Here is a 24,705-nt window from a genome sequence, read left to right on the forward strand (position 1 = left end):
CACCTGCAGGAGTCAGTGGAAGAACAATGAGCAATATCTTATAGACTGGCTTAGGTTGGAAGGGACCTCAGAGATCTGCTCCAACCTCCCCACCACAGGCAGAGATGTCTCTCAACTAGACTCAGCTTCTCAAGGCCTCAGCCAACCTGGCCTTCAGCACCCCCAGGAGGAGGAATCCCCAACCTTCCCAGGCAACCTGTTCCAGAGTCTCACCACCCTCATACTGAAAAGACTTCTTTCTAAGATCCAGTCTAAACCTACTCTCCCTTAGCTTCAAACCATTCCTCCTTTTCCTGTCTCTAGACACCCTCATGAAAAGTTCCTCTGCAGCCTTCCTGTAGGATCCCTTCAGGTATTGGAAGGCAGCTCTGTGGTCCCCCCAGGGTCTTCTCCAGGCTGAACAAGCCCAGCTCCCTCAGCCTATCCTCTCAGCAGAGATGCTCCAGCCCTTGGATCTCGTCTGGGCTTAGGGGTGTGAGGGTTCATCTCCTAAGTCCTGAGCAGGCGCTGCCAAGACCCAAGACGTTTCTCTGGTCTTTAGTATAACCGTAGTAAGGACATATTAAATTTGGTTTAATGTGCCTCTGAGCAACCACGTAGGAGCAAATCAAAGGCAGAGGGTCTGGGGAAGCAGTTGGACGCCAGTAAAACTTGCTGCAGGTACTGCCTGTCCTGCCTGGAGGGTCATTTTGCAACGGGAAGAAGAATGTCAACTTATCACAAGGCTCCGGCTGCTTGAGACGCTGGTAACAAATGGGTCTCTGCGCAGCTGTTTCAAGGACATTATCCTAAATGGCAGGTACTTATGCTGCAATATTGGGCAGTAAATCTCCCACAGAGATTGTTCAAAGTCTGAGTAAGCCTCTCTTGCAAAGTCTCTTGCAGGGAAGTCATTGTGCCCTGTACTCAGCACTGCTTAGGCCACACCTTGAGTCCTGTGTCCAGTTCTGGGCTCCTCAGTTTAAGAAGGACATTGAGAGACTTGAAGGTGTCCGGAGAAGGGCAAGAAAGCTGGGGAGGGGTCTGGAGCACAGCCCTGTGAGGAGAGGCTGAGGAAGTTGGGGTTGCTTAGCCTGGAGAAGAGGAGGCTCAGGGGAGACCTTCTTGCTCTCTCCAGCTCCCTGAAGGGAGGCTGTAGCCAGGTGGGGGTTGGTCTCTTCTCCCAGGCAACCAGCACCAGAACAAGAGGACACAGTCTCAAGCTGTGCCAGGGGAGGTTTAGGCTGGAGGTGAGGAGAAAGTTCTTCCCAGAGAGAGTTGTTAGCCATTGGGATGTGCTGCCCAGGGAGGTGGTGGAGTCCCCATCCCTGGAGGTGTTCAAGAGGGGATTGGATGTGGCACTTGAAGCCATGGTTTAGTCATGGGGTCTGTGGTGACAGGTTGGACTTGATGATCTTTGAGGTCTCTTCCAACCTTGGTGATTCTGTGATTCTGTCTGGGGAAAGGGCTGCAAGTTATACAACCAGAGAATGGTTGGAAGGGACCTATGGAGATCACCTTGTCCATCCTTCCACTGAAGGCAGGATCATCTAGATCAGGTTAGGCAGGAGCACGTCCAGGCTGGTTTGGAAAGTTTCCAGAGAAGGAGACTCCACAATTTCTCTGGGCAGCCTGCTCCAGGGCTCCAGCACCCTCCAAGTAACTAAGTTTTCCCTTATGTTCAAGTGAAACCTTTTGTGTTCTAGTTTGTATCCACTGCCCCTTGTGCTGTCACTGGCCACCACTGGAAAGAGCCCAGCCCCATCCTCATGATTTCCACCCTTCCCTCTCAGGTTGCTCTTCCCCTGGCTACACAGCTCCCAGTCTCTCAGCCTTTCTTCTTCACAGAGATGCTCCAGTCCCTTCATCATCCTCCTAGCTTCTGTTGGACTCTCTCCAGCACTTCCCTGTCTCTCTTGAACAGGGAAGTCCGGAACTGGACCCAGCTCTCCATATGTGGTGTAAGCAGGGCAGAGTAGAGGGGGAGGAGAACCTCCCTTGACCTGCTGCCCACACTCTCCTCAATCCACCACAAGAGGCCACTGGCATTCCTGGCCATGAGGGTGTGGTGCTGGCTCCTCAGCAGCTGCTTGTCCACCAGCACTCCCTGGTCCCTCACCTGCACTGGTGTAGGAGATTGGTGGTTCCTCCCCGGGTGCAAGACTCTACACTTGCCCTGGCTGAACTTCATGAGGCTGCGCTCTGCCTGAGTCTCGAGGCTGATGGGAGAGGCTCTATTTTGCATGCAGCTATTGCCAGGCAAGCCTGCAGACTGGGAAGAGATGTGTGAAGGCTGGTCTGGCAGTAAATCACTACAGGATGCAAATTATATATATTAAAAACAAAGGAGGGGGGGAAAAAAAAGGCATAATGGGCAACCATTATCTCCTCACCATGAATGTGAGTCCATCCCCAAGCAATCTTGAATCCAATCACTCTCATTCTCCATGCTGTTGCAGGGTGGAGTCCTGAGCTCCTTGCCTATTGATGCCCAGCAAATGTTGCACTTGTGATGATGAACTGAGCCTTGGTGTCAGTAAACTAAGTCAGCAGCTCTCAGATGTTAGAGGGTTATGTCTGAGCAGCTTCAAAAAGACAACAACTGTAGTGGAGTTAAGCAAGTTCTGTACATGGCTCAACTGTTCCCTGGAGAATCCATGCTGTTCATGAGCTTTCTCTGAAGTTAGATCATGGAAGGGGGAAAAAATGTTTTGTGCCTGCTGTATGTGAAGGGCAAGGGAAGGATAAAGATCGTTTCTTAGGAAAGAGAACCAGAGGTGTCTCTGGGCAAACACTGGAGGTCTGCTCTCTGCTTATTCACCTTTTTAGCAGCAGGTGCTCCAGTGGTAAAGAGAATCACAGAAATAATCAGGTTGGAAAAGAGCCTCAGGATCACCAAGTCCAACTGAGAACCCTGCTCTGCAAGGTTCACCTCTAAACCATAGCCCCAAGCACCACATCCAAACTGTCTTTAAACACATCCAGGGGTGGTGACTCAAACATCTCCCTGGGCAGCACATTCATAGAATCAGCCAGGTAGGAAAAGACCTCAGAGATCATCAAGTCCAACCTATGATTCCAATTTTTCCCTAATGCCCAGTCTAAACCTACCCAGTCACAGCCTGAGGCCATTCCCTCTTGTTCTGTTGCTAACTACCTGTGAGAAGAGACCAGCACCAACCTCTCCACAACCTCCTTTCAGGGAGCTGTAGACAGCAATGAACTCTCCCCTCAGCCTCCTCTTCTCCAGACTAACCATCCCCAGCTCCTTCAGTTGCTCTTCATCAGATTACTTCTCCAGGCCCTTCACAACTTCCTTGCCCTCCTCTGCCCTGGCTCCAGCACCTCCAAATCTCTCTTGTATTCAGGTGCCCAAAACTGGACACAATACTCGAGGTGTGGCCTCACCAGAGCTGAGTACAGGAAGTAGGAGGCATCTGACATTTATCTGGTTGTGGAGTGGTGCTCTTCTTTCATTGGCAGGAGTGTTTTGTTGGGTCCCCCTCTCCACTCCCCCATTTTTCTTTTCCCTGTTCTTTTCCCTTTACAGCTAGAGAGGGTAGTGAATTTTTTACCCTGCTGTAAACACTCTGGATTAGAATAGAATTAATCAGGTTGGAAAAGACCTTTGAGATCATCGAGTCCAACCTATCACCCAGCACCATCTGATCAACTAAACCATGGCACCAAGTGCCTCAGCCAGACTCTTCTTAAACGTCTCCAGTTGTGGGTACTCCACCACCTCCCTGAGCAGCACATTCCAATGGCCAATCTCTCTTGCTGGGAAGAACTGCTCCCTAACATCCAGCCTAAACTTCTCCTGGTGCAGCTTGAGACTGTGTCCTCTTGTCCTGGTGCTGGTTGCCTGGGAGAAGAGCCCAACCCCCTCCTGGCTACAACCTCCCTTCAGGGAGTTGTAGATGGCAATAAGGTCTCCCCTGAGCCTCCTCTTCTCCAGGCTAAGCAACCCCAGCTCCCTCAGCCTCTCCTCACAGGGCTGTGCTCCAGACCCCTCCCCAGCCTCGTTGCCCTTCTCTGGACACCTTCCAGCACCTCAACGTTGTATTGAGTGCTGCAGTGTGTGCTGAAGTAAGCCTTTCCTCAGCATGCTGAGGAGTAGGGTCACCCACAAAACCTCCCTGGACAACCTGTGCCAGAGCTTCACCACCTTCACTGGGAAGCATTTCTTCCTGATCTCCTGTCTAAATCTGCCCTGCTCAGCCTTCAATCCATTCCCTTTCATCCTATCACTACAAACCCTTCTTGGAGGGGGGGGGAGGGGGGAGAAACTGAGGATCATTTCCATTAATTTTGTAGCAATTTGCGGGGAAGGGGAGGAGGGAAAAAAAAAAAGGCAGAAAAAAAAAAGTGTAAGGCTAGCAGATGGAGGGTTGGAAATTTCCATGTTTCTCCTTTTTTTTTCACCAGAGACATAGTAGTTATGAGATTCGCTCAACAGTTCACTCAAGGACGCGCTGCCTGCAACTTTGAGAGCCTTCACTTTGTACTTTGGTGCCCCAAATGAAAGGGAAGGAGATGACTTGCAGGATTTGGGGGCAGTGCTATTGTCTGCCTCTGCTCGCACTGATGCAAATAGCCACTCTAGGACTGGGAGGGCAACCCCTGTGCTCTCAGGGTACGGCAGTTACAGGGCAATTACGGCGCTGATGGTGGTGTTTAAACCCGGCTGAAATAACCTGAGAGCATCTGCAGTGCCCGAGGGGAGCTGGTGGACACCAATGGCTTGAGCTGAATTTATTTCCCAGAGGATCGTGATTCATTCTCATGCAGGAAGCAAAACAAAAACCCAACCAAAATAACGATGGCTTTTTGCCTCTAGTAACCAGGCTGAGGGAAATCATCTGTAAATAAAGCTGCTGCCGAATGGGGAGAAGGGATGAGCCGGGGAAGGGAGCGCAAGGTCAGGCTCCTGCTTGCCCCAGGCGGCTGGGAGTGCAGAGAAGAGCTTGGAAGGGAAGGGCTGGAGCGGGTGCAATGGGAGCAGGTGGGTGAGGACGTTTTAGAGGGTGAGATTAAACGACCTCAGGTTACACCAGGGCAGGTTTAGGGAAGAATTTCTTCAGTGGAAGAGTGGTCAGGCATTGGAACAGGCTGCCCAGGGTCTACAACTACCTGAAGGGAGGTTGTAGCCAAGAGGGGGTTGGTCTCTTCTCCCAGGCAACCAGCACCAGAACAAGAGGACACAGTCTCAAGCTGCACCAGTGGAGGTTTAGGCTGGAGGTGAGGAGAAAGTTCTTCCCAGCAAGAGTAATTGGCCATTGGGATGTGCTGCCCAGGGAGGTGGTGGAGTCCCCATCCCTGGAGGTGTTCAAGAGGGGATTGGATGTGGCACTTGGTGCCATGGTTTAGTAGTCATGAGGTGTTGGGTGACATGAGGTGTTGGACTTGATGATCTTAAAGGTCTTTTCCAACCTTGTTGATTCCATGATGGAGTCACCATCCCTGGAGGTGTTAAAAAATGCTGTAGACACCTTGATGGGCATGGTGGAGTTGGGTTCACAGTTGGACTCAATGCTCATGGAGGCCTTTTCCAGGCTTAATGATTCTATGATCTCTTCTGGATGCAGAAGGAGAGAGTTAATATCTTGCTAGGCTGTGTGGCAGTTCCAGCTCTGACAGTGGTCACAGAATCACCCGAAGTTGGAAGAGACCTCAAAGATCATCCAGTCCAACCTGTCACCACAGACCTCATGACTAAACCATGGCTCCAAGTGCCACATCCAATCCCCTCTTGAACACCTCCAGGGACGGGGACTCCACCACCTCCCTGAGCAGCACATTCCAATGGCTAATGACTCTCTCCATTGGGTCTTGTTTGTGCCCTTTGGCAAAGCAGTGAAAGCAAGTCATCCTGTGCCCTGCTTCTTCCCCTCTTCCTTCCCAGAGGAGCTCAGGGTAATAGGATGTGCTCTGTAACAGGGAATCTGGAAGGTGCAGCTGCTAAATGTGAGGGGAGAATGAATCAAAAGCAAACCCCCCCCCCTCCCCACCCCAAACCCAACAACCCGGAGTATGTGACTGATGAGATAACTCTGTGAGGGCTGTGCTCTCACTTCCCATGGAACTTCAGTCCTCACCTGGCAAAAGCATTGGGCTGAATATTCCTCAGAAATGTGCCTTCCCATCCAGCTCTCCAAACCTGGGCAAGGGCCAACTTCTGCTCCCAAATTTTGGCTGATTTGCACAGCTCTGTCTCCTCCTTCCTGGACTTTTTGTCCCAAGCACTCTTTCCAGCCTTGTGTCATTTAGGAATTTAATTAATCACAGGATGTATTTGGTTGGAAGAGAGCTCCATGTTCATGCAGTCCAACCTTGGACCCAGTTCACCTTAGGGAGGTGTAGTGGTTGCTCCTTCTTTGAGATCACTAGCAAAGATGCCAGTTAGGATAGGGCCAGATGCTTATCCCTTCTCTCCCCATGTTCCCTTGTGTGATGTTCAGCATCATGTAAGGCCCATCTGAGAAGGTCTTTGTCCCTGCAGTAGCATAGCTTGCTGATGCTGGTTGAGTTAATTCTGGGAGTGAGATGGATTTGTGTTGCTGCTAGTCACTGGCAGTCAGGTGAGCAGATTCAGCTCAAAATCACCTTGCACAGAGGAGCAGTGTCACTGCTTTCAAGGCAGGAGAGGCTGAGACCTGGAGAAAAGCATTCAGGTCCTAGCCTGGGCACCTTGAGAAGAACTGGTGTTTCCTAAGACTCAGGCTAGTGCCACCATGAGCAAAGAGATTTAACACATCTAAGTGCTGGGTACTACACATTGACCACAACCCCAGGCAGTGTTATAGGCTGGGGTCAGTGTGGCTGGAGAGCAGCCAGGCAGAAAGGAACCTGGGGATGCTGATTGACAGTAGGCTGAACAAGAGGCAGCAGTGTGCCCAGGTGGCCAAGAAGGCCAAGGGCATCCTGGTCTGCATCAGGAAGAGTGTGGCCAGCAGGAGCAGGGAAGTCCTTGTGCCCTGTGCTCAGCACTGCTTAGGCCACACCTTGAGTCCTGTGTCCAGTTCTGGGCACTTCAGGTAAGGAAAGATGTTGAGATGCTGGAAGGTGTCCAGAGAAGGGCAAGAGAGCTGGGGAGGGGTCTGGAGCACAGCCCTGTGAGGAGAGGCTGAGGGAGCTGGGGTTGCTTAACCTGGAGAAGAGGAGGCTCAGGGGAGACCTTCTTGCTCTCTGCAACTCCCTGAAGGGAGGTTGTAGCCAGGTGGGGGTTGGTCTCTTCTCCCAGGCTAAGTAGCACCAGAACAAGAGGACACAGTCTCAAGCTGTGCCAGAAGAAGTTTAGGCTGGAGGTGAGGAAGAAATTCTTCCCAGACAGAGAGATTGGCCATTGGGATGTGCTGCCCAGGGAGGTGGTGGAGTCACCATCCCTGGAGGTGTTTAGGAAGAGCCTGGATGAGGCACTTGGTGCCATGGTTTAGTTGATGAGATGTTGTTGGGTGATAGGTTGGACTTGATGATCTCAAAGATCTCTTCCAACCTGGTTCTATCCCATCCCATCCCTCTCCAAATCTTTGTCTTCTCCTCTTATTTTCCCTTTTATCTTCCAATATAGCTTTGTGTCAGCCGCCTGCATTCAGAAGCAACAGAAGGTGTTACAGAGTGCAAAGGGGAATAAATGTCAGTATTTACTGACACCCCAGGGGAGGTGTAAGCTGAGTGTACGTGCTTGGTTGGGTCTAGAGGCTCTGCTGCCAGCCAGACTGGGCCAGGGGAAAGACAGCTGCAGGGGCAGCAGTGTTTTGCAACCCCCTTCCTCCTCCCTGGCCCCATTATCTTTGCTCCTCTTTTTATAGCCAAAGCAGGGCTCTGCTTTTCTTGCATCCCTTTGCAGAGCAGCCTGCAGCCAAAAATCAAAGAGGTCTCAAAGTTTCTCCCAAGCCCTGGCAATGTCTTTATTGAGAGATTTACTCCGTGGACCACATCCGCTCCCGGTTCTGAGCCAGGAGCATCAGTTGCCATGGAGACTTCTTGGGGAAAGTCATATGGGGAAAGTGCTGGCTGTATTTTTAGCTTTGGATAATGAAACTGAACAGCTGGAAATAAAGGTGAGAGCAGCCAGGCTGCCACAGGTTCATGGACCACTATTTGGGAGCAGCTCTTTGTCAGTGCTGCTGAGGAGAGCTGGGGGAGCAGCAGGTAGGAAGGATGCTCGTGGTCTGGGTGCTGTGCAGGACAGCACTGGTGAGTGGATGGGAGGAGAAAGGATCACTGTAAGGAAAAGCTGATAGGGAGGTGGTGTTACATGTAAAGATAAAGAGGAGGCACTGACTGAGGTCATAGCTGCTTCATGTACAGTGTGTTCAACCTATTAATAGCTCCTCAAATATACCTCTGCACAAGAGGTATTTATAGAGTGAGGAGTGAAAAAAAGCTCCACTGGGTGTCAGCAGTTGAGGTGTGAAGGGTGTTTCAGGCTTGGCCAAGAGTTCAGGCTTCTGACAGGTGTGGGGAAGAGCTGGGACCCAAATGTGTGGGGTGTCCTCCTCTGATCATGGCTCCAAGGTTGCAGCTCTGTTAAAGGTGCCTTCTGGAATCAGTGTCTCTGGAGAAGAATCATTGAACACTTCGGGTTGGAAAGGATCTCTAGAGGTCACCCAGCCCACCACTCTCAACTAGATCAGGCTGCTCAGGGCCTTCTCAAGCATGACCCTGAATGTCTCCAGGCATGGTGCCTCCACCACCTCCTTGGGCAGCCTGTTCCAGAAAGATGTTGAGTTGCTGGAAGGTGTCCAGAGAAGGGCAAGAAAGCTGGGGAAGGGTCTGGAGCACAGCCCTGTGAGGAGAGGCTGAGGGAGCTGGGGTTGCTTAGCCTGGAGAAGAGGAGGCTCAGGGGAGACCTTCTTGCTCTCTCCAACTCCCTGAAGGGAGGTTGTAGCCAGGTGGGGGTTGGGCTCTTCTCCCAGGTAGGCAAGCAGCCCCAGAACAAGAGGACACAGTCTCAAGCTGTGCCAGGGGAGGTTCAGGCTGGATGTTCGGAAGAAATTCTTCATAGAAAGAGAGATTGGCCATTGGGATGTGCTGCCCAGGGAGGTGGTGGAGTCACCATCACTGGAAGTGTTTAAGAAGAGAGTGGATGGGGCACTTACTGCCATAGTTTAATTGATTTCTTGGGTGATAGGTTGGACTTGGTGACCTCTAAGGCCTTATCCAACCTGGTTAACTCTGTATTCAGGCTTTCATAGTTTCATAGAACCAGTCAGGGTTGGAAGGGACCACAAGGATCAGCTAGTTCCAACCCCCCTGCCATGTTTTATTTTAGGAAGTATTGATGGGTTTATTCTTGTTGCACAGAGGCAAAGCAAACCATGAACTGCAGTTGTGCATTATGAAAGATTGGTGGAAAATGAAGTTGTTGTAAAACCCCCTCCTTTCACCACCCCCTCCCCTTTCCCACCCTATCTGCCCCTTTTCCACCCCACCCATCCCATTTTTCTCCTCAAATCATAGTATCATAGTATCAGTCAGGGTTGGAAGGGACCACAAGGATCAGCTAGTTCCAACCCCCCTGCCAGGGGCAGGGACACCCCACACTAGATCAGCCTGGCCAGAGCCTCATCCAGCCTGCTTTTAAACACCCCCAGGGATGGGGCCTCAACCACCTCCCTGCACAACCCATTCCAGGGTTTCACCACTCTCATGGTGAAGAACCTCCTCCTCACCTCCAGCCTGAATCTCCCCACCTCCAGCTTCATTCCATTCCCCCTAGTCCTATCACTACCTGAGATCCTGAGCAGTCCCTCCCCAGCCTTCCTGTAGCCCCCTTCAGATACTGGAAGGCCACAATGAGGTCACCTGGGAGCCTTCTCTTCTGCAGACTGAACAGCCCCAACTCCTTCAGTCTTCAGTCTTTCACCACCCTCAGAGCTTCTTCTGGGATGCTCACTGGATAGGATATCCTGCAGCAGAACCCTGACACAGACCCCACATTAACAGCAGCAAACCAGATCAGTGTACCTCCTGTGTGAAGCTCTCTGAAGCTACACTCACGTTTTCCTTCCTGAACCTCTCTCTCCTCTCCCTGCAATATTTTTAGTTCTTTCGTCTTCAGCTGTCAAAAGTTTATTTTAACATTAATTGATCTCAGTGTAATGTTTACTGCACTTGAGCTTTCAGCACAGCATATGAAAATAAACTTCACTACAGTTGGCAGTGTCTAATGGGATTTGTTCCTGCTCCAAAGGCTCTCTGCATTATGTGCTGATACCTCCAGCCGGGCTTGCTTTGAGCAGCCTCGCCACTCCTTCTTACCACGGAGCTTACAGAGCCATAGAAGCACAGAGTGGTTTCAGCTGGGAAAAGACCTTTAAGCTCAGCCAGTCCAACCATTCCCTAAAGCTGCCAAGGCTGGTGCTAAACCATGGCACTCAGCACCATATCCCTGCAGCTTTGAAACACCTTCTGGAATGGAATCGCAGAATCACCAAGGTTGGAAGAGACCTCCGAGATCATCGAGTCCAACCTGTCACCACAGACCTCATGACTAAACCATGGCACCAAGTGCCACATCCAATCCCCTCTTGAACACCTCCAGGGATGGGGACTCCACCACCTCCCTGGGCAGCACATCCCAATGGCCAATCTCTCTTGCTGGGAACAATTTCTTCCTAACCTCCAGCCTAAACCTCCCCTGGCACAGCTTGAGACTGTGTCCTCTTGTCCTGGTGTTGGTTGCCTGGGAGAAGAGACCAACCCCCACCTGGCTACAACCTCCCTTCAGGGAGTTGCAGAGAGCAAGAAGGTCTCCCCTGAGCCTCCTCTTCTCCAGGCTAAGCAACCCCAGCTCCCTCAGCCTCTCCTCACAGGGCTGTGCTCCAGACCCCTCCCCAGCCTCGTTGTCCTTCTCTGGACACCTTCAAGTGTCTCAAAGTCCTTCTTAAACTGGACCATCTTCCTGGGCAGCCTGTTCCAGTCTTTAAGAACCTCTTCAGTGAAGAAGTTTCTTCTAATCACCAACCTAAACCACCCCTGGTTCAATTTGAGGCCGTTTCCTTTTGTCCTGTCACTTGATAGTAGGGAGAAGATTCCTACCTCCACCTGGCTCCAACCTCTTTCCAGGGAGTTGTAGAGCACCAGACGGTCTCCTCTCACCTTCCTTTCCTCCAGGCTGAATCCCAGTTCCCTCAGCTGCCCCTCCCCAGACCTTTTCTATGCATCCTTCACTAGCTTTGCTGCCCTTCTCTGGTCCTGCTGCAGCCCCTCAATGTCCTTCTTGGAGTGAGGGCCCCAAAACTGAACCCAGGATTTGAGGTGTGGCCTCAGCAGCGCTGAGCTCAGGGGAACAATCCCTGCCCTGGTTCTGGTGGCCACACCATTGCTGATCTAAACCAGGATGCCATTGGCCCTGTTGGCCGGCTGGGCACACTGCTGGCTCATGTTCAGCAGGCTGCTCAACAGCCCTCTCAGGTCTTAACACCAGCTTGGGCTGGCAGGGAGTCAAGGTGAAGCATTTCAATTTGAAGAAGCCACAGTTGCTGCATACCTGAACTCAAAGTGTAGCTACTGCAGACCTGCTCCAACATTTCTGGGTGTTAAGAGGCTTTTCCACTTTTTGCATCTGTGGGCTCTCTGGGCTGGATTAAAAATGGATCATATCTCATTGTGATCACCAAGAGCAGTGGGGAAGAATTAAGCAGGAGGTCGTGGAGGTGCCCAGGCACGTCAGCAGGGTATCACACCTGGCAGAAAGCAGCACATGGAAATTGGAGCAGACTTTGCTCACACACTGGTGGTGCCAAGGGAGGTGGTGAACTTTGATGTGAGCTGATTTAGAAGCAGCTTTTGGATTGCAAAGCTTTTAATAACCTATTAGCCAAGACGTCACTGAAGCCAGCTCCTGGTGGGTTGTGATGGCATTCAACAAGTCCAAGTGCCTGGTGCTGCACTTTGGCAACAACAACCCCAGCTACAGGCTGGGGACAGAGTGGCTGGAGAGCAGCCAGGCAGAAATGGACCTGGGGGGAATGGTTGCTAGTAGGCTGAACATGAGCCAGCAGTGTGCCCAGGTGGCCAAGAAGGCCAAGGACATCCTGGCCTGCATCAGGAAGAGTGTGGCCAGTAGGAGCAGGGAAGTCCTTGTGCCCTGTTCTCAGCACTGCTTAGGCCACACCTTGAGTCCTGTGTCCAGCTCTGGGCTCCTCAGGTTAGGAAAGAGGTTGAGCTGCTGGAAGGTGTCCAGAGAAGGGCAACAAAGCTGGGGAGGGGTCTGGAGCACAGCCCTGTGAGGAGAGGCTGAGGGAGCTGGGGTTACTTAGCCTGGAGAAGAGGAGGCTCAAGGGAGACCTTCTTGCTCTCTCCAACTCCCTGAAGGGAGGTTGTAGCCAGGTGGGGGTTGGTCTCTTCTCCCAGGCAGGCAAGCAGCACCAGAACAAGAGGACACAGTCTCAAGCTGCACCAGGGGAGGTTTAGGCTGGATGTTAGGAAGAAGTTCTTCATAAAAAGAGAGATTGGCCATTGGGATGTGCTGCCCTGGGATGTGGTGGAGTCCCCATCCCTGGAGGTGTGTAGGAAGAGCCTGGCTGAGGCACTTGGTGCCATGGTTTAGTTGATCAGATGGTGTTGGGTGATAGGTTGGACTTGATCTCAAAGGTCTCTTCCAACCTGGTCTGGTCTGGTCTGGTCTATTCTATTCTATTCTATTCTATTCTATTCTATTCTATTCTATTCTATTCTATTCTATTCTATTCTATTCTATTCTATTCTATTCTATTCTATTCTATTCTCCCCTAAGCAAAGCTGCAGTGGGTTTTCCTGTATCCCCATTTGCAATGAGAGATGGGCAGAGCATCCTGTGTTTCCCTCTCCACAGCATGGTGCCAAGACCAGTTACTGAGGACTAAGAAACCAGCACCTCTTTTGCATCCCCCTGCCTCCTCCAACCAAACCCTGTCAAGGCTCTCCCAGGTGGCTTGAAATATCAACATTTCTCAGTTTGACATTTGCAACAGCCAGATCTGGTGGTGGGGTTTCAAGTTGAGAAGTCTGTGAGGAGCAGGGAGGTGCAGAGGTGCTGTGGAGGCGGTGGACGTGTGGGGGGTCCTGCGGTGTGCCGCACGTGCGGCTCTCAAAGGCTGGGGAGGGGGGGGGGAACGTGCCAGAGCTAAGATGCAAAACAAAGTCAGATGTGAGCAGCTGAGGCAGGCTGAGGAAGAATGATGGAAGTGATTCCTTTGATGGTGTCAGCGTTTTTATTGATCTGAGGCTGTTTATTGCTGTAACCCAGTCATAAATTAGAGCAGAGCTGCGAGGAGGAGTGAGAGATGGAGGCTGCCCGGGGATGGTTTCAAAGGTGTCCATCCACATTTGTCAGACAAGGGAGAGCCTGCACAGCCAGCTTTGGGCTGCAGAGTTCTGTGCCCTGCAGAGCAGGCGTTCAGCACCCCACCATTGCCCTTCACAGAGCTGCATGCCAGGTTGGAAGGGACCCCAGCAGCGATAGTGTAGCTGAGATGCCTCAGCACTCAGTGAAGCCGAGTCTTAGAGCTGCCCAGAGTAGGGGAAGCCACTGCTTCTCCTGGGAGATGGTTCCAATGTCCAACTGTTCTTCTGGGGAAAATATTTCTTCTGGAAATCAATGGGAATCTCCCTAAGAGTATCTTGAAGCCATTGCCCCTTCTCTTTTCCTTAGGATTCCTTGTAGAAATGAAATCTCCATCTTCTTGCTAGCCACCCTTTATGTACTGGCACATGGTAATAAGGTCTCCCCTAAGCCTTCTCTTCTCAAGGATGAGAAGACTCAGTTCTCATAGAATCAAGCAGGTTGGGAAAGACTTCAGAGATCATCAAGTCCAACCTATTACCTAATACCTAACACCTCCTGACAACTAAACCATGGCTCCAAGGGCCACACCCAAGCTTTTGTTGAACATCTCCAGGGGCTGTGACTCCACCACCAACCTGGGCAGCACATCCCAATGGCCAGTCTCTCTTTCTGGGAAGAACTTTCTCCTCACCTCCAGCCTAACCTTCTCCTGGCACAGCTTGAGACCGTGTCCTCTTGTTCAGGTGCTGCTTGCCTGGGAGAAGAGACCAACCCCCACCTGGCTACAACCTCCCTTCAGGGAGTTGGAAAGAGCAAGAAGGTCTCTCCTGAGCCTCCTCCAGGCTAAGCAATCCCAGCTCCCTCAGCCTCTCCTCACAGGGCTGTGCTCCAGACCCCTCCCCAGCTTTCTTGCCCTTCTCTGGACATGTTGAAGTGTCTCAATGGCCTTATTAAATTGGGGGGCCCAGAACTGGAGGCAGTACTCCAGGCGTGGCCTAACCAGTGCTGAGCACAGGGGCATTTTTATTCATATGGCAGGGCTTCCACTCCTGTGATCATTCTCATGGTCCTGCTCTGGACAGAGAAGAAGAAACTTAGAACTTGTTTGCAGAACATTAGAGCTTGGTCTGCCTGTGTGATGTGGAATTAGATCTGCCTTGTGGACAGTCTGAAAGGCTTGGGGAAATGCTTCTAGAGAAGGAGGTTAAGGTCTGCAAGACTTTACTGTAGATCAGGATGGTTCCCCTACAGCAGTCCAGGTCAGATGCTGCAGAACAAAACCAGAGTTCCTTGTGCAGTGACTTTGTTAGAGGAAACTTCTTCACTGAAAGGGTTCTCAAACACTGGAGCAGGCTCCCCAGGGAAATGATTGGATGCCCCTCCTTAGAGGTGTTTCAAAGAGGCAGAGATGCTGTGCTGAGTGTCATGGTTTAGCCCCAGCCTTGGATAGAGTAGGAGAATGGTTGGACTGCATCATCTTAAACCAGAACAAGTCTGTGACTCTGAATCCTTTTCCAACGATATTTAGCAGAGAAAAGAGGCAGCAGGAGTGTGGATGCTGGTGAATTTGTCTGTCTCCATGGAGCTGTGGAGGTGTGACTGCACAGAGATGTGTATACATGTGTATGAGCACATCATGATGACCCTGCCATGAATTGAGCATTTAGGTGTCATGAATAGCAGAAAAAAATCATAGCATGGTAAGGGTTGGAAGGGACCTCTGGAGATCCTCTGGCCCAAGCCCCCTGCCAAATGCAATACAATACATGCTGCTTCTGCAGCCCAGGGGTTCAGATGCAGGGACTTTTAGAATCATAGAATTGGTAGGGTTGGAAGGGACCTCAAGGATCAACCAGTTCCAACCCCCCTGCCATGGCCAGGGACACCTCACACTACAGCAGGTTGCTCACAGCCACCTCCAGCCTGGCTGCAAACACTTCCAGGCAGGAGGCTGCCACCACTTGCCTGGGCAAACTGTGCCAGGCTCTCACCACCCTCATGGGGAACAACTTCTTCCTAACATCCAACCTGAATCTACCCATTTCTAGTTTTGCTCCATCCCCCCCAGTCCTATCCCTCCCTGACACCCTCAAAAGTCCCTCCCCAGCTTTCTTGGAGCCCCCTGCAGATCCTGGAAGACCACAATTAGGTCTTCTCGGAGCCTTCTCTTCTCCAGACTGAACAACCCCAACTCTGCCTGTCCTCAGAGCAGAGCAGCTCCAGCCCACAGGGGGAAGAACTTCTTCCTAACAACCAACCCGAATCTACCCATTTCTATTGTTTTTTCCCATTCCCCTTAGTCCTATCATTACCTGCTGTAGTGGTTGAGATGGTTTAATCCACCCACACCCACATGAAGCCCAGCTAAACTCAGCCAGAGAAGTGAATGCGAAGCTGTGTTTGCAATGCGATGAATAGGTACAAAGCACACTGCATTTACAGCATCATAGAGGAATCTACAGGAAAGAACACCACACAGAAATCCTCCTGAGGAGAATCCCACCTCAGGTTCCCCCCCAAACTCTCTTCCCCTTCCCTTTCTGTCCAGTTAATTAGATGAAAAAGGAGAGAGAGAGAGAAAATGAGCTCTCAGTGTGCACTTGCAGCCCAGAAAGCCAATCAGATCCTGGGCTGCATAGGTTACAGGTTGGACTCGATGAGCCTCGAGGTCTCTTCCAACCTTACTGTGATACTGTGATACTGTGAAGAGAAGTGTGGCCAGCAGGTCAAGTGAGGTGATTCTCCCCCTCTACTCAGCTCTGATGAGACCCCACCTGGAGTACTGCATCCAGCTCTGGAGCCCCTATTACAAGAGGGATCTGGAGGTGCTGGAAGGTGTCCAGAGAAAGGGCCACGAGGATGAGCAGAGGGCTGGAGCACCTCTCCTGTGAGGATAGACTGAAGGAGTTGCAGCTGCTCAGGTGACTAATTATGAGGTGACCTAATTGTGGCCTTCCAGTATCTGAAGGGGGCTACAAGAAGGCTGGGGAGGGACTGCTCAGGATCTCAGGGAGTGATAGGACTAGGGGGAATGGAATGAAGCTGGAGGTGGGGAGATTGAGGCTGGAGGTGAGGAGGAAGTTCTTCCCCATGAGAGTGGTGAAGCCCTGGAATGGGTTGTGCAGGGAGGTGGTTGAGGCCCCAGCCCTGGAGGTGTTTAAGCCCAGGCTGGATGTGGCTGTGAGCAACCTGCTGTAGTGTGGGGTGTCCCTGCCCATGGCAGGGGGGTTGGAACTGGCTGAGCCTTGTGGTCCCTTCCAACCCTGACTGATTCTGTGACAAAAGGACATTAAGGGAAATCTGTTAGCTCAAAGCAGTTGGTAAGAAAAGTTAGCTGTTTCTCCTCTCAGTTTCAGTCCAGGGTCAGCAGCATGCATTCTGGCCAAGCAACAAAAGACAGGCTGGGACAGAATGTGAAATTCATAACCCTGCATCCCAGGCATCTACCACTGAAATTCGTTCAGGATTAGTCTTTGTTTTCCTTTTTTACCCCCAAACATTTAGCTAGAGAGCTCTGCAGCTATCCTTTGATTAAAGGCACAGCCTAAACTGTCACACCTGCACACCCTAAGCAGTCCCAGCCCACCACAGACAGCTTCTCTTTTCTCCCTTGTTCTTTGCAGAGATCCGTGAAGCTTTCCGTGTGCTGGACAGGGACGGCAATGGCTTCATATCCAAGCAGGAGCTGGGCATGGCCATGCGCTCCTTGGGATACATGCCCAGTGAGGTGGAGCTGGCCATCATCATGCAACGCCTTGACATGGATGGTGAGTCCTCCCTGCTGCTGCTTCTCTCTTGCTGGTGGAGGAGGGGCTTTCCCAGCGCGTTGCACCCCCTGGTTTTGGCTCAAATCCTTTACGGCCACCAAGGAAGGTCTGGAGAGGAAGCTGTGAACTTTTGCCTCTCCCCGCAGCAAGGAAAGGGCAGTCTCCATCTCTGGAGTCAATCAAAGCCTGCCTGTCCTGGTGCAGCCTGCTCTGGGTGATTGTGCTCTGGCAGGAGGGGTTGGACTAGATGATGACCCCCACTAGGTGCTAGGGTCCCTTGCAACCCTCACCTTCTGTGATTCTGTGACTGTCAGCCATCAGCCTCCCACAGATAAACCCAACCCATGCAGGGGGTAGCCTGAGCAATTCTTAGGTGACCCACACCTTGAGTCCTGTGGCCAGTTCTGGGCTCCTCAGTTTAAGAAGGACATTGAGAGACTTGAAGGTGTCCAGAGAAGGGCAACAAGGCTGGGGAGGGGTCTGGAGCACAGCCCTGTGAGGAGAGGCTGAGGGAGCTGGGGTTGCTTAGCCTGCAGAAGAGGAGGCTCAGGGGAGACCTTCTTGCTCTCTCCAACTCCCTGCAGGGAGGTTGTAGCCAGGTGGGGGTTGGTCTCTTCTCCCAGGCAAGCAGCACCAGAACAAGAGGACACAGTCTCAAGCTGTGTCAGGGGAAGTTTAGGCTGGAGGTGAGGAGAAAGTTCTTCCCAGAGAGAGTTATTTGCCACTGGAATGTGCTGCCCAGGGAGGTGGTGGAGTCCCTGTCCCTGGAGGTGTTCAAGAGGGGATTGGATGTGGCACTTGGTGCCGTGGTTTAGTTAGTCAGGAGGTGTTGGGTGAGAGGTTGGACTTGATGATCTCTGAGGTCTTTTCCAACCTTATTGATTCTATGATTCTGTGACTGCTACAGCTGGGTGAAGGCAGAGCAGCTTTTGGAAGCCTGCTCTGCAAACATGCACCTGGTCTTTTGCAAGGCTATTGAAGCCTCTCTCATTGCTTTCCTGAGCAGCATCTGGCCCTGTGATGCTGGGAGATGACCTGAGCACCTCATCCTGCCAGAGGTGCCCAGTCCTGTGGCCTCACCAGTCCTTGCAAGGAAAAGATGCCGTGGATGGGAGCTGTGCTGTGTTGCAAGGGAGTGTTTATGGGTTGGGAAGGAGAAGTTTAGCAGGGTGGAATAATTTTGAGCAAAGTCCTGCTGTGAGAGCTCGTCAAACGATTACTGAGAGGTAATAAAAGAAACAGAACCCACCATTAACGGGAAGAGAAAGGCAGCATCAGGATGCTGGAGCCAGGGGGGACTTTTTAACTGCTGCAAGGCTACAATCAGGGCTGATCACAGTGAGCAGCCTGCCTTTAAAATGTCCTTGGTCAGAGCAGGAAAGGAGACTTTCCTGATGCCTGAAAAGTGCAGGGAAGCTGAGGTGAAGATCCAACCTTCTCCCACCCTTCTGCAGGTGGCCATGGTGAGGTGGAGATGCTGTGTACAAGGCATCACAGCAAACCAGGGTGCTGGATGCAGCCCTGGTCTGAAGTGGGATCCTTGGCAAGCTGATGTGGCCAAGACCATCAATGACATCCTGACCTGCATCAGGAAGAGTGTGGCCAGCAGGAGCAGGGAAATCATTGTGCCCTGTGCTCAGCACTGCTTAGGTCACACCTTGAGTCCTTTGTCCAGTTCTGGGCTCCTCAGTTTAGGAAAGATGTTGAGATGCTGGAAGGTGTCCAGAGAAGGGCAAGAAAGCTGGGGAGGGGTCTGGAGCACAGCCCTGTGAGGAGAGGCTGAGGGAGCTGGGGTTGCTTAGCCTGGAGAAGAGGAGGCCCAGAGGAGACTTTCTTGCTCTCTCCAACTCCCTGAAGGGAGGTTGTAGCCAGGTGGGGGTTGGTCTCTTCTCCCAGGCAACCAGCAGCAGAACAAGAGGACACAGTCTCAAGCTGTGCCAGGGGAGGTTTAGGCTGGAGGTGAGGAGAAAGTTCTTCCCAGAGAGAGTTGTTAGCCATTGGGATGTGCTGCCCAGGGAGGTGGTGCAGTCCCCATTCCTGGAGGTGTTCAGAGGGGATTGGATGTGGCACTTGGTGCCACAGTTTAGTCATGAGGTGTTGGGTGACAGGTTGGACTCGATGATCTTTGAGGTCTCTTCTATCCTTGGTGATTCTGAGGTGTTCAGCATCTCCCCTAGACAGGCAGCCAAAGCAGTGCAGAAGCTGGCAGATAGAGAAGATGGTTTGTGGAAATGATCTCATTCCTAAAAGAAAGAAAAGAAGGAAAGAAAAAGAAAATCCATCACTTTTAAAAGGCTTTATTTTATTGTTGTTTCCTCCAAAAAAATTATTGTCTGCACCTTGTTCTGTTCTGCTGGCCCTGCCCAAGCACACCAAGTGATTTCCCTTTAGCTTTTGCAAGGGCCAGACTCAGCACCATGCCAGTTCCTGAGGGATTGTACTGCAAATCCCTGCTTGGGGCGGGGGGAAGAGGAAAAAAAAGAGTGCTGGGGACTTGGCTTCCAGTTTTGATTCGCCTCCAGTTGTTCCCTGCCTCTCAGTCTCGCAGACTCGAGACTTTGGCACGGCTTGGGATACGCTCCTGGTGCGCAGGGAGCTGTAATCGGAGAGGTGGAGTTCAAAACGTTAAGAGTAATGGGCTGCAGATGGGAGGTGTCAAATTCCTGATGGAGGCTTTGCCGGGAGCTCGGTGCGCTTTCTGCGGCAGCGATGGGAGCTGAGCCTCCACCTCTTCCAGCTCACCGCTTCCAGCAGCTCCGAGGAGACAGCCTGCTTGTGCTGGGTGGATGTTTTTTTTCTGTTGTCCTCCCGTCTCAGCTGCCTGTTGTTGGAGAGTTTGGAGGAGAGGGTTTGGAGGCTGCAGACAAGCCTGAGCTGCCGCGGGCAGGTCAAATGGGCCATACATTAAACAAAGAGGCAGAGTAATGGGAAATTCCTCAGGCGCTGAGTAAAGAGTGGAATAGTATGTGAAAGATTTACTTTGCCTGCAGATTGAATTAAGGCTTGCATTATATATACCTCTATGGCTTGAATCTATATTCCATGGCCTATGGCTACTTTTTCTCCCATGGATTGTCTTCATTTTTTCCCTGAGGTTTAACTTGGACTTTGTTGGACTCAGTGACCTTTAAAGGCCTTTTCCAAGCAAAATGATTCTATGGTTTTGTAACTTGAAATGTGTAGTGAGAGAACCAGCAGCAGCTTCCTCCTTCCTCTCCCTCTCTGTGTGAGCATCATTCAGTAGCAGGGCTCCAACCCAGCAAGCTCCCAGGGATATCATCCATGCCCTGCGCTCCCAGGCACAGCCTTTCCCTCCTTCCTGCCTGCTCCTCTTCAGGGCTGCTGAGTTTTCCCAAGGCTTTGGCTCGGCATCAGGTGGGTGGGAAGCCCGGGCTGGATGAAAGGTCACATTCAGGGAGGAGTCTCCTGTGGTCAGGAAAGCCGTGGAGGAGATGGTGATCCTCCTGAGCATCTCCCAGCACCTGACATGAGTTATGGTGTGCCGGGAAGCGCAGCCAGACGTCCGTTTCCCCCTGCAAGGCTGCTGCCAGTGTCTGCTAATAATGAGGTAATACAATTGGCAGTGGCTTATACTTAATCTGAACCAGCCTGAGCAGACCTAGTGCAGACAGATGGTTTGCATCAGAAACTACCTTGGGAGTGCCTTCACCTTGCAGCATGGCAGAGTGGCTGCATCTGCCATGGCTTATTTAACTGATGGGCTTCAAGCAGTGAGCAACCAGAGCTGGTCTGAATCTGGGGTTCATTCCAAATGCTGTTTGCTGCAGGAATATGGAGGGAAGCTCAGCCCTGTCCAGGTCAGGCTGAGGAGAGGTTCATGCTGAGTGAGCAGGGCTGCTAGGTTGGACAAAACATGTTTTTAAGAGGAGCAGACTCGGTGTATGCTGGCATGGCTTTGTGGCTGAGCATAACCCGATGTGACAGGAGCATTTCACACCTGTGTGCCACCTTCTGCCACAGAGGATCTCACCAGGCTCTGTGGATGAGGTAGAGATGAACTCCAGGGGCACCCAAGGAGAGCTGCTGCTGGGACCGTAGCGTGCAGCTGCTCAGTAACACGCAGAGAGCCTCCCAAGGCACAGCAGAAGTGAAGGCACAGTTCATAATTCATTGAAGGCAAAAGGTAGTTGGGAAATGCTGCCTGAACTTCAGTGAAAAGTGGCAATTGCACAGCTTGGAATTTGCCCAGGAACTCTTCCCAGGTCTTGTATTGCTCTGTGGCTCTTGAGTGCTACCATCAGCCTCCCTTCAGCTTGCATTTGCTTGTACACAGGGAAATAGGTCTTGCTCTGCTTGCCAGCCTGGAGCCATCCTCATTCTAGTTAGATTGGCCATTAGGAAAAATGTCTTTGCTACAGGAGTGCTCAGGCATTGGGGCAGGCTGCCCAGGGAGGTGTGGTGGAGTCACCATCCCTGGAGGTGTTCAAGAAACCTGTGGGCATGGCACCTGTGGCCGTGGTTTGATGGCCATGGTGGTGTGGGGCTGATGGACTTGATGGCTTTTCCAGCAGAAACAGTTCTCTGATTCTATGAAGGGATGTAAGGAATGGGGGTTCCAACACATGTCAAAGCATGAGATTCACATTAAGCCAAAGCTTTGCTTACATCTTGGTGGAAGTGGTGCATGACCACTCTACTCCACTCTGGTGAGAGCACTGCAGCCAGTTCTGGAGTCTCTGTTACAGGAAGGATCTGGAGGTGCTGGAAGGTGTCCAGAGAAGGGCCACCAGGATGAGCAGAGGGCTGGAGCTGTTCTGCTATGGACACAGACTGAGGGAGATGGGGCTGTTCAGTCTGGAGAAGAGAAGGCTCCAAACTGACCTAATTGTGGCCTTCCAGTATCTGAAGGGGGCTCCAAGAAAGCTGGGGAGGGACTTTTGAGGGTGCCAGGGAGTGATAGGACTGGGGGGAATGGAGCAAAACTAGAAATGGGGAGATTGAGATTGGATGTGAGGAAGAAGTTGTTGCCCATGAGGGTGGTGAGAGCCTGGCACAGGTTGCCCAGGGAGGTGGTGGAAGCCTCATCCCTGGAGGTGTTTGCAGCCAGGCTGGACGTGGCTGTGAGCAACCTGCTGTGGTGTGAGGTGTCCCTGCCCATGGCAGGGGGGTTGGAGCTGGCTGATCCTTGAGGTCCTTCCAACCCTGACAATTCTCTGATTCCATGAGCATGTGCCAGCAGTAGGTCCTTCACTGTAGCTGGGCATCTCTCCAGTGTCCTGTGCCTTATAGGGACACAGTGCTTTTGGTGTGGAAATAGAGGTCAAACTCTTGCCTTGGTTTGTGGTACCCTTGATTTGCTTTATTCTTAGCCACAATTAGGTATTGCATGGATGCAAACACTGCAGATGCTGAGAGGTGCCTCCATTTCTGTCTGCAGTCTGGAGAGTGACCTGAAACGTTCTGCCAGCATGCAGGAAGCAAAGCATCTTATATATTGATGTGATGGAGAGGAAGGGAAGAGGGAGGAGGGTGGAGGGGGGGGAGAAAGCACATCAAATTATTTGTAAATTCTTCCAATTGGCAGTAATGTTAACAAAAACTGCAGGGAAATGGCACATTAAATGTGTTGCTTTATCTGGGCTGCCTGCTCCTTAAGCAATAAAATAGATGAATGTGTGAGTGAAGTGTCAGAGTGTTTCCTTACAACAGAAGACACTTTTATCTGAGGAATAAAATAAGCACTCAGGCTACTAATTAGAGGAGCAGCTGGTTTGCAGGCCCCTAGAAAAATAACTTCAGGCTAACTTCAAGAGGAAGGGAGGGGAGGGGGAAAAAAACCCCCCAACCACACCAAACCCAACCCACCCCAGTGTGTGTCAGGTTGTTTATTATAGTACAACTAGGGAATACTTTGATCAAGCTAAAGACGAGCTGGTTCCAGCAGCCCACAGGCGAGCTGTTACCTTTTATCACATTAGGTGATGTGTCAGCAGGCGTAGGGAAAAGGCAGCTGAGGCATCCTCCTGAGCACTGAAGCACACAGGGGAGAGAAAGCCCAGTTGCAAATGGTGTAAAGCCCCAAGCTGCTTGCCACTGGCTCTTGGTTGCAGTGGGGGTGGGTCTCTTCTCTCAAGCAGCAAGTGATAGGACAAGAGGGCAACCTGATCCAATGGGGAATGGCCCTGCTCAGTGCCAGGGGGTTGGACTAGATGACCTTTGGTGGTCCCTTCCAACCCAAACTATTCTATGATTCTATGATCTTATGATCAAAGAATCATAGAATCAACCAGGTTGGAAAAGACCTCAGGCAGTTTCAGGCCTCTGGCACTGGAGACATCACCCAGTGCACCACAGAGTCAGCACTTTCCCACAGCAGCACTCCTTCCCTGCCATACCATGACACACAAGGTGCCCCTCAGGCTCATAGCATCATAGAATCAACCAGGTTGGAAAAGACCTCAGAGATCATCAAGTCCAACCTATTATCTAATACCTAACACCTCCTGACAACTAAACCATGGCTCAAAGTGCCACATCCAAGCTTTTTTGGAACACCATCAGGGACAGGGACTCCACCACCTCCCTGGGCAGCACATTCCAATGGCAAATTACTCTTTCTGGGAGGAACTTTCTCCTCACCTCCAGCCTAAAATTCCCCTGGTGCAGCTTGAGACTGTGTCCTCTTGTTCTGCTGCTGCTTGCCTGGGAGAAGAGACCAACCCCCACCTGGCTACAACCTCCCTTCAGGGAGCTGGAGAGAGCAAGAAGGTCTCCCCTGAGCCTCCTCTTCTCCAGGCTAAGAAACCCCAGCTCCCTCAGCCTCTCCTCACAGAGCTGTGCTCCAGACCCCTCCCCAGCCTCGTTGCCTTGATCTTTAGCTTGATCAAAGTATTCCCTGTTTGTACTGTAATAAACAATTTGTAGTGATCTGATGATCTGATGATCCTGTGATCCAATGATCCTATGAATGGCTTCAATCTACACCAGAGGAGGTTGAGGCTGGGCATCAGGAAACCTTTCCTCACTGCAAGAATGGAACAGACTGCCCAGGGAGGTTGTGGAGTCACCATCCCTGGAGGTGTTTAAAAGCTGTGCAGGTGTGGTGCTTGGGGCTGTTGGCTTAAGGGTGGACTTGGTAGAGTAGTGTTGCTGGTTGGACTCACAATCACAGACTGGTCTGGGTTGGAAGGGACCTCCAAAGGTCACCTAGTCCAAGCCCCTCCGCTGTAAGCAGGAGCACCCTCGACTAGATCAGGTTACCCAGAGCCCAGACTCGGTGATCTTGAAGGTCTTTTCCAATCTAAATGACTTTGTGATATATGGAGCAGGGAATTGGGGAGAGGAAACAATGGTGACATTGACAGGTTGAAAACATTTCATCTTCCTTCTGTCTCTCTCTATATCTCTTCTCTTTTTTTGCCCTTCGGTTTTGGTTTGTTGGGCTTTTTTTCCCCCCTCCACTTTACTGCCCTGGATAATTCCTTGTGTGTTTAATGCTGGAAGGAGACCAGGAGCAGTTTGTGTGTTTAAAGTGCAAAGTTAACAGGGGGTGGGGGGGAGGAAGCATGGCCAGGTCGTTGCAGACTTTGGGCTTGCCCTCTGCACTCAGCTTCTGCTATGTGAGAAGTGATCTAGCAGCATTTCAGCGTGGCTGTCCTTTGCAGTGTGTTGCTGGGCTGAGAAGTTTGGTGGGGGAGATGGATTGGATGAGACTTGCCTTTA

The 24,705-nt window shown here is 51.5% G+C and overlaps 1 protein-coding gene across 2 annotated transcripts in view; it reads left to right on the forward strand.

The window, feature by feature from the left end:
• The window catches only part of CALN1 (calneuron 1), a 188,536-nt gene that overhangs the window by 73,349 nt on the left and 90,482 nt on the right, over positions 1-24,705 (forward strand). For both annotated transcript variants that reach the window (XM_068154428.1, XM_068154429.1), the window contains exon 3: positions 16,879-17,022. In XM_068154428.1, coding sequence (XP_068010529.1) covers positions 16,879-17,022 — 144 coding nt within the window. The remainder of the gene's footprint in view (positions 1-16,878; positions 17,023-24,705) is intronic.

This window comes from Melanerpes formicivorus, unplaced genomic scaffold (assembly GCF_026170545.1).
Source record: "Melanerpes formicivorus ecotype bairdi unplaced genomic scaffold, bMelFor1.0.p_v2 SCAF_29, whole genome shotgun sequence".
NCBI classification, from domain to species: Eukaryota; Metazoa; Chordata; class Aves; order Piciformes; family Picidae; genus Melanerpes; species Melanerpes formicivorus.